The following is an 8294-nucleotide window of genomic DNA, read 5'->3' as shown; positions in this document are numbered from 1 at the left end:
ACACACACACACAGACACAGACACACACAGACACAACACACACACATATATATATAATTAAACAAAATCAAATGATCTATGTAATCACTCAACAAAGGTAAATCAAAATCGAGTTGCAGGTTTTCACCACTCCAGCTTCATATCGGCTTTGCTCCACACATATTTCCCTCCTCTCTTAAGAAACATCTTTTCATCAAAGCCACTAAAGCAAATGGCCTCCTTCACACCGACATCAAGGATGGACTTGGACGGGTCCTTCCTTCCCTCTCGACAGTCTAGAAAACGCATCTGAAAAAAGAAGAAAGAGTGTATCAATTACACATGTATATATACCTATCAGATGTGATAAGTCACCGGTGTATTAAACAGTTAGAAAGCAAACAATGAAAAGTAGCTGGTAGTATTCTGAGAGGAGTGTGTTAACTCCAAACACAATATACAGTACTTACATATTCATCCAGGATCAGGTAGGAATTCCTCATCTGTGAAGACAAGCAAAACCACAAACATCAGTTATGTCAACGACCTGGCATCTCACTATTTACACACGCTAACGACACTGCTAACTTGGCTCCACTCCCAGTACACAATGTTCCAGTATTATTTCAGTATTATTTTTATATATTTAAGATGCAGGATGAGTTTGTCTCTGCCACCACGACACATTATGTTTGGGCCTTGGTCCAGTGAATATGGCTGACGTGCTACCTGAACACTGTGTTTGTATAGTTGTCTATATTTACACGGAACTCCACTCTAGTTTGGGTTTGCAAACTGATGTGGGTACATTTGGATTATTCCCCATTTATACCCTGGATTGTAAATTCAGTAAGGCGGGTGGCAGACTGCTCTATATTGGCAGTACATGGGAATATTATGTAAGAATGAATAAGGTGGATATTATTAATTTGATGGCAATAATCATATAATTATATATAAACTCTACAAGTCGTGCCTCATTTTCCCTTGCTCATTAAAATGTGACAGATTTTGGTGAGATTTACCTTGCTGTCTCTTTAGAGATACATCTCAATATTAGAATGTTGTTACTGTCAGCATATATAGCCCTAATTCTACTTACTGATTTACATCACAGTTTGTGTTCCATGCCTACCCAAAATAAGACGTGTAGAGCATTTGAACACATCTACAGTCATATTTCTTGCCACTGATAATAACACTGATAATGATTTCATACCTTCTCATTGGACTCAGGAACCAGGCAGGAGACGCTGCTGTGTCTATCCAGAAACTCCTGAAACTGCTGCTCACTGATGACGAACCTCTCTGCCTCTCTCAGGGCGCTCTCTCCTGCATTTTCCCCATCAATCAGCAGACACTGAAACACCTGAATACAGCAAGCACAGACAGAGAGAGTGACTATGAGTGTCAAGATGTCATGTATATACGCAAACATTATCCGCTCTGCCTTTCTGTCGTTACCTTCCAGCGGACTGGGTTAAGCTGGAGGATGTTCTCCGTCAGGTCTTCGTCCACGTTGAAGGTGTTGATGACCGAGTTGATTTTAAATGCCACTTTGTACTGCAGGCACCAGTTCTTGATCTTGAGCAGGTTGTCAACATGGCTCTTCTTGCCCTGAGCTCTGCCAATCAGCTGGTTGGTTGCTTCATCAAAACTGTCACAGGAGATAGCCAGGATGTCTAGATCGGCACCTGGGGGAGATATATATATATATATATATATATATATATATATATATATATATATATATATATATATATGTTTATGTATAGAGAGAGAGAGAGAGAGCATCCGTTTTCAGATCATGCACTGGTGTCAAAAAAAGGCATCTTTGTTCTTAGACTAAAATGTATCCTCCAACTAGTGAAAAAAGAGAGAGAGAGAAGAAAGAAGAAGAAGGCAGTTTACACTAATTTGCAGTCTTACCATATTTCTGAAACCATGTTTCTTTGATCATGCTTCCATTGCTGACGATGCTGACACTCGGGAGCTGGAGGTCCTGTTTACAGTACTGGACTAATTTCCCCAGAAACTCTCCTTTATCGGGCAAGAAAGGCTCTCCTCCAGAGAAGTTGATCTTTTCCATGCCTAACAAACAGAGCGTTGAATTTAACTAGATGCAAGAGGTTTGACCCCACACACACCAGAGCAGAATGTACTGCTCTATCAAACTTACCTGATTCCTTCAGGAGTTTCAGGCCCCTCTTGGCCTCCTCTAGAGGCAGGACGAAGGATGTTTTAGCAGTGTGGAAACAAAATCCACATTTGTAATTACACTTGCGTGTAAAATGATAGTTGACACTAGTTGGAGTCGTTGCATTTTGCACTTTTCTTTGGTCCACTTTTCTGTCAACAGGTGAAACAGGTGAGGTTGTTCTCCAGTAACGAACTGCTGAAAAGATGCTGGCAAACATGTGGTGCAGGGTGCTGATGCAGAGCTGCAACAGCAGCACCGGAGACGAGACCACAGAGAAGAACTGCATCTTCAAACTCATACGTTCTGTGTTCGGACTGGGGATGTTGACACGTCTTAAATAAAGGGCTGCAGGGCGCTCCTTGCCAATAGAAATGGAAACTCGATCAGCTGAGCGTCTCGATAGTTTCTGTTTACAAACATCGAAAACGAAACCCAGCTGGGTCAGATCACGCGCAGTGCGGGCGAACTTACAGTGGGTCCATTATTTATTATGAATGATTATACAGATGCAAAGTGATGAGAGTTAGGAACTTCATGGGAAGTTTACAGGATAGCCTACATTATATGGATAATAGTGATATGATTTTTAAATGTAATAATGCAGTTTGTCAACACTGCTTTTAATGACTTTTAAAAGAGAAGCAAAGCAGTCGTGCTTGTTTGAGTTGCCAGGTGACGTTCTGTCAATGATTTTGTGCCTGAGTCTGCATCCTCCATTTATTAGTATCAATAAAAGTTTGCAGTTTTCAGAGCAATGCAGAGGGATTTTGTTTTCTCTGCAAGCCCAACCTTAATCATCTCTGTTTCCTTAGTATTATTGAATACTAATTTAACCTGAGGATATGAGAAGCACCTGTTAAAATGTCAAAGAGACACACCTTACTGTGACACATCCAGCAAATATACCTTCTGGTATCTCGGACATTCCTTTAAACATAACTTGGAGCCCAGGAAAGCATTTCTCTAGAACAGCAGTAACTGTCGCAGCCCATCTGATAAAACCTGATAGAGGAGGTTAAGTTTCGTTTTCCCTCTTTGGCGCAGTGACTTTCGTTTTCCATGCAGCGGTCAGTTTATAATGCCTCGCAGTCAGTTTCATTAAAACGAATTGGAAACCAATTCAATACGTCCGGCGAAACAAATGGCACGGCGCACAATGTCTGTCCTTCCTCAGTGGTCCTCTCGTATTTTTTCAGTGGAGCTGGATGGAGCACCCTTCTACTTTTCAACTCAAGAAAAGCACCGGGGAGAAGAGGTGCCCAGGGTGTTCAGAAAAATACCAAACTATGGAAGGTGTTACTCTCTCCTTGTCTGCAGCAGCGACAGAATCAGACGTGCCAAGTTTTACGGGAAGCTGAAAGACAAATTGTTGAGAGACTTGCCTCCAGAGTGTCATTTGTCTCCCATGTTCTCATTCCTGCCAAATGTCAAGGATTCTGTCTTAAAGGGGTACTTTTTAAACGATAATTCTGTGAGCTCATCCCCGACGGAGCGACTATTGCGGGATTTAATACAGCGTGACCCAGTGCTTGTGTGTTCATACTTGAGAGGTGAAGGCGGTCAACTGTGGACTCAGCATCTGTGGTCTCATGCAGACAGCCAAACGATGGAAATGTCAAAGGATTACTATGTGGTACCCTCAAAAGCGCCAGAATATCACCCATCTACTCTCAACATCATCAACTCTGATGTTTTCTACAGTTTTGAGGAGGCTTATGAAGTTCTAAAACAGGTTATTATAGTCTATTATGATATGCACAGACTTAATAGTGTAGAAAATATTGCTTAATTCGCAAGATATGGCAACATGGCACACTCTGGTGGTAGAGGAAGGTATAGCAGTGGAGCCCAATGTGGCTCTTAATGCTTCCCTTTATCTGTCAGTGCCAGGTGGCCCGCGGTAGTGTGTGTGTTCATGCGCACAACTGTCCATGACTCCCTCCTTCCTCCCTCTCACAGCAGCTAACTGATTTTGTCTGTTCTGCAGTGTGGTGACATCATCCCAGAGTCAAAGTCTGTGCTGGAGCTGCTGGCCAGCAGAGCGGAGGCCAGAAGTAAACCAGACTTCCCTGTTATTGTCATAGAGGGCCTGGATGCCACAGGTTAATGCCATTACCTCATAAATAAATATGGGATCAGTCTGATGTATAGATGTATTGCTTAAGTGATGGCCAGTTGGTCTCTGCTAAAGCCATTATCTGCCAGCGAGCTTTGCCTAATGGAATATCATGTATCATGACCTCAGGAAAGTTACATCACTGTGAAAATGGTTTATTGAAGAGCTCGCTCATCTAATTCTCTTTGCAAACCTCATGAAAACTCGACCATGTAGGAAGGATGGGAGTTTTAACTTTTAAAGAGTCACTTCGGTCCCTTATTACATTTAAAAAAGTTAAAATGGGATGACCTCTGCTTTTTTGGTCTCTGAAAACTCTCCCAGCCTTTGTGTTTTTTCTTTTGTATTTGAGGTGATTCTTACCTCCCTCTCCCCACCACAGGTAAAACCACACTGACTGAGTCTCTGAGGGATACTCTTGGGGCCTGTCTTTTGCGGTCCCCTCCCCAGTGTCTGTCCCCCATGAGGGCCCGCTTTGATCGGGAGCCGCCCCTCATCCGCAGGGCCTTCTACGCGCTGGGGAACTACATCACAGCAGATCAAATAGGCCAGGAGGGCATGAAGAGACCGGTCATCGTTGACAGGTAAAGACAGCTGAGATGTTGCAAGTGTTGTGACGTTTGCCTGTTTTGTGACCTGTTTTGAGATAGCAGGGGCAATAGAGGCATTCCACTAGGACCTAGACCTACACTTCAATGTTTAACATATCCTACTCCACCTGTGAGTTACCTGATCACCTTTCAATCCACCATCCACTGTCTGTCTCCAGATTCTGGCACAGCACAGCAGCGTATGCCATCGCCACAGCAGTGAGCGGTGCAGTGTGCAACCTGCCAGCGGAGGATTCAGAAGTTTACCACTGGCCCAGCGACCTGCTCCAGCCCAGCCTGGTGGTCTTACTCACCCTGGACCCTGAGGAGAGGAAGAGAAGGCTGAGGAACAGAGCTCAAGGAGAGACTAAGGAGGAGCAAGAGCTGGACCACAACAAGCTTTTCAGACTCAAGTAATGTATTTGGATTACATTTGACATTACATGGCAATTAGGCTTTTCAAATACTAGGTAGAGTTCATTAATTTCAACATCAACAAATCTGCTGATTGCTGATTCCAATCTGAGTTTTCTGTTGTACAACTAAAACAACCTTTGAACGTTTATGTTCCACCAAAACAAGTTCCTTCCCAAATCTATTTTGCAGCGGCTCCGTTGCTAGGCTCGGCGCTTAGCACCGCACAAGACGATTGTGATTGGTTTTTAGAAATGCCAATAAACGAGAGTATGTTTTTTTTCCTCCCATCCCAGATTGCTATGTGAACTAGAAAAACCCTCCTTTGTAGCGCTGTGGAGGAAGATCTGGCAAAGCAAGACTATTGTTTGGTTTACAAAATATCAGAAAATTATGAAAAGAAACCCAATGTGATGTCTTCAAATTACTTGTTATGTGTTGCCAAAAGTTGAAAACCCAGAGTTATTTAATTTACAGTCATACAAAACAACAACAAATGCTCAGATTTGAGATCATGATCATATGTTTGTGATTTGATTTCTTATTATCCAAAGCAGTTGGCATTTCATTGTTTTGGAGATCACCTAATGGATTAATCCTCCTTTCATACACAAATTACGCTTTTTTCTAAAGCAAGAGTTTGAGTGCATTTTAGTTGTTTGCAATGCCAGTAAACTAGTTGCAAGAGATTCCTTGAATTGTAATCATCATACCAGCAGTTATCGGCCTCGTTAGAAAAATGCACACGTAAAATTGCTCTGGAAACAACCATTTCATCTAAAATGTCCACCTGTTTTAAAAAATTCATAGTTTTAAGACAAAAATATCACTAAATAATATGTACAAAAAGCCAAAATAATTTCATAATATGAGAATTATTAGTAGGCATACGTTGCAACATAATTATGGTTCTGTAGGTGTCTTTGAGATTGCATTATACACATTCATACAGTATCCATTCATCAGACTGAGGTCCACAGTACTACCACTGTATGTTACACCGAGTGGGTAATGACCGAGAGAGAGAAGAAACCCTCAGTTGACACACATAGTGATGTGACATGTGTGGACAAATGCTCTACAGCCTGTGATGAAAAAAGTTCTCTGAGTGTAAAAACATGAAACCACAGATGGGCTACAAACTGTACTGCACGTTCCACTGAGTCAGGTCAGCTCAGTCTGAGTCTGATCCATCAAACACTTAACAATCAATTACTGTCCCATGGGGGAAGCAGCTGATGAGAAAGAACAGGTGATTAGTTGCTGAGCTGTTGTGCTCCATTAAGCTGGTCAAAACTCGCAAGGCACTGGTTGCCCAGATAGTCGCTACGCAGACAGGTCGATGGCTACTTTCATTCATCCTCTATCCTGACATAATGGCCTTTCCACATGGGACAGCCAGATGTTTGGCCAGCAGAATTAGAAAATGGAGGGAGCCGACTGTCAGCCACTGAGAGAGTGAGAGATTCTGCAGACTTGGTCAATCACTATCACAAAGCCTGTTCTTCATTTGTCTCAGGAAATGGCTGCACTCCCTGAACCATCTGTGTTGTTTCTCATATTAAATTTCTCACGTTATGCATTGTATCATTCGCCTCACTTTTCACTAAAACTTTGAGCAGTCAGAATACTCAAAATTGTCCTAACAAATATTATCCAGTGTAAAGTGTCATTTATTGTGTTTATATGCTTATTTTCTTCACTTGTTGAACAATGTGTTTGTGTGTCTCTTTCAGAGTGGAGAAGGCTTACCAGAGGATCAGGGGCCCAGCATGTGTCACTGTGGATGCTAGTCCTTCTACAGACCAAGTGCTCCAAGAAGTGCTGCTTTTAATTAGGGGCAAATGCCACTTATAAACAGTTCTCCATCCTCCCTGCTGTCGGCCAAACATCAAGTGGATGTAGTACCTACATTCACCACTGGGTGCCAGTAAGGTGTTGTCAATGCACTAGTAGGAGGAATGGTGGCCAGATTTGACTGTGGAGAAGAGATTCTTTTCAGAATGAGTAAAGGTTGAATGTCCAGGGGCCAAAATATATGCTACAGTCAGAAATACAGTACATATTCATAGAGATACACACACATGCACAGATTCGGACACACACACACACACATACACACAGGGAAAGACAGTATTGTCAATAACAAGTGTGCACTTAACTGCTGTTGTGCCCTCTCAGAAATCAGACAAAGTGTAGCTGCACTTATTGACTACTACTTGTATTCGGAACGACATCAAGGAAATTGATAGACACATTTATATAGCACCAGTCAGTGCTTATATAGGCAAAATCCAAATAAACATAATGAAAGAATAGACTAAAAAGAATAGAATAAACGCAATGAAAAGGATCCAATTTACACTGAAACAAAATACTTTTAATTTGTTATAAAAAATGTGTTTCAAATTAAAAGAAAATGACACTAAACATCTTTGTCTCTCATTAAGTGATTTCTTACAAAAGTCTATCAAATAAGTTATACAAACTGTATGTAGCACTATGCCTGTGTTTTAGAACTTTCTGTGAGCACAATGTTATTTTTCCTTACAAAATAAAAGTCCTTTTTGCAATGCACTGCAGATGGCAATTCCCTTTAGTTCAACTGTGTGATATTGACACAACTGATGCCGCTTGTATTGATAACCTGTGTGGTTCTCAGCTAGAGAGTACACCAAGAACATATAGTGATGTTTGTGCTTGATTTTCTCATGCGCACAGGCAATTACAAGTGCGAACACATAAATGTACATACTCACTCCTACTTGTGTAAAGACACAAGTAGGACATTTACTTAGAGCATATACTGTAACTCTGTATATAAATATATATATATATATATATATATATATATATATATATATATATATATATACACACACACACACACACACACACACACACACACACACACACACACACACACACACACACACACATATATATATATATTTGGCCTATGTGATGGGAAGATTAATTGGAGGTTTTAGTAATT

General features: G+C 41.3%; 2 protein-coding genes and 1 long non-coding RNA gene across 3 annotated transcripts in view; 2 read left to right on the top strand and 1 right to left on the bottom strand.

Annotated features, from left to right (window-relative positions):
- The window catches only part of rsad2 (radical S-adenosyl methionine domain containing 2), a 2712-nt gene extending 148 nt beyond the window's left edge, over positions 1 to 2564 (bottom strand). Inside the window, exons 1-6 of the mRNA XM_032500389.1 lie at positions 2159 to 2564; positions 1909 to 2070; positions 1444 to 1673; positions 1199 to 1348; positions 450 to 482; positions 1 to 288 (exon numbers count right to left, since the gene is read on the bottom strand). The exon at positions 1 to 288 is cut by the window's left edge and continues 148 nt beyond it. Of these exons, the coding sequence (XP_032356280.1) occupies positions 124 to 288; positions 450 to 482; positions 1199 to 1348; positions 1444 to 1673; positions 1909 to 2070; positions 2159 to 2477 (1059 nt within the window). The 5' untranslated portion in view covers positions 2478 to 2564 and the 3' untranslated portion in view covers positions 1 to 123. The remainder of the gene's footprint in view (positions 289 to 449; positions 483 to 1198; positions 1349 to 1443; positions 1674 to 1908; positions 2071 to 2158) is intronic.
- Positions 1 to 7986, top strand: part of LOC116670089 (uncharacterized) — a 20894-nt gene extending 12908 nt beyond the window's left edge. The window contains exons 2-3 of the long non-coding RNA XR_004326941.1: positions 1097 to 1101; positions 7750 to 7986. This is a non-coding gene — a long non-coding RNA (uncharacterized LOC116670089). The remainder of the gene's footprint in view (positions 1 to 1096; positions 1102 to 7749) is intronic.
- On the top strand, positions 3263 to 7719 carry cmpk2 (cytidine monophosphate (UMP-CMP) kinase 2, mitochondrial). Its single transcript, XM_032500379.1, has 5 exons — positions 3263 to 3911; positions 4167 to 4281; positions 4678 to 4879; positions 5065 to 5298; positions 7036 to 7719. The coding sequence occupies exons 1-5, from the start codon at positions 3321 to 3323 to the stop codon at positions 7154 to 7156; spliced, it is 1263 nt and encodes a 420-aa protein (XP_032356270.1). The 5' UTR covers positions 3263 to 3320; the 3' UTR covers positions 7157 to 7719.
- Positions 7987 to 8294: the final 308 nt, after the last annotated feature.

Source organism: Etheostoma spectabile, chromosome 20 (assembly GCF_008692095.1).
Source record: "Etheostoma spectabile isolate EspeVRDwgs_2016 chromosome 20, UIUC_Espe_1.0, whole genome shotgun sequence".
NCBI lineage: Eukaryota > Metazoa > Chordata > Actinopteri > Perciformes > Percidae > Etheostoma > Etheostoma spectabile.
This window is presented reverse-complemented; position numbering and strand designations above follow the sequence as displayed.

Excerpts from the sequence above, each read along its gene's own strand:
- cmpk2 (XM_032500379.1), top strand. The coding sequence starts at position 3,321 with ATGGCACGGCGCACAATGTCTGTCCTTCCTCAGTGGTCCTCTCGTATT. Across the intron at positions 3,912-4,166 it reads CTTATGAAGTTCTAAAACAG|TGTGGTGACATCATCCCAGA; the intron begins GTTATTATAGTC and ends TCTGTTCTGCAG. Across the intron at positions 4,880-5,064 it reads AGACCGGTCATCGTTGACAG|ATTCTGGCACAGCACAGCAG; the intron begins GTAAAGACAGCT and ends GTCTGTCTCCAG.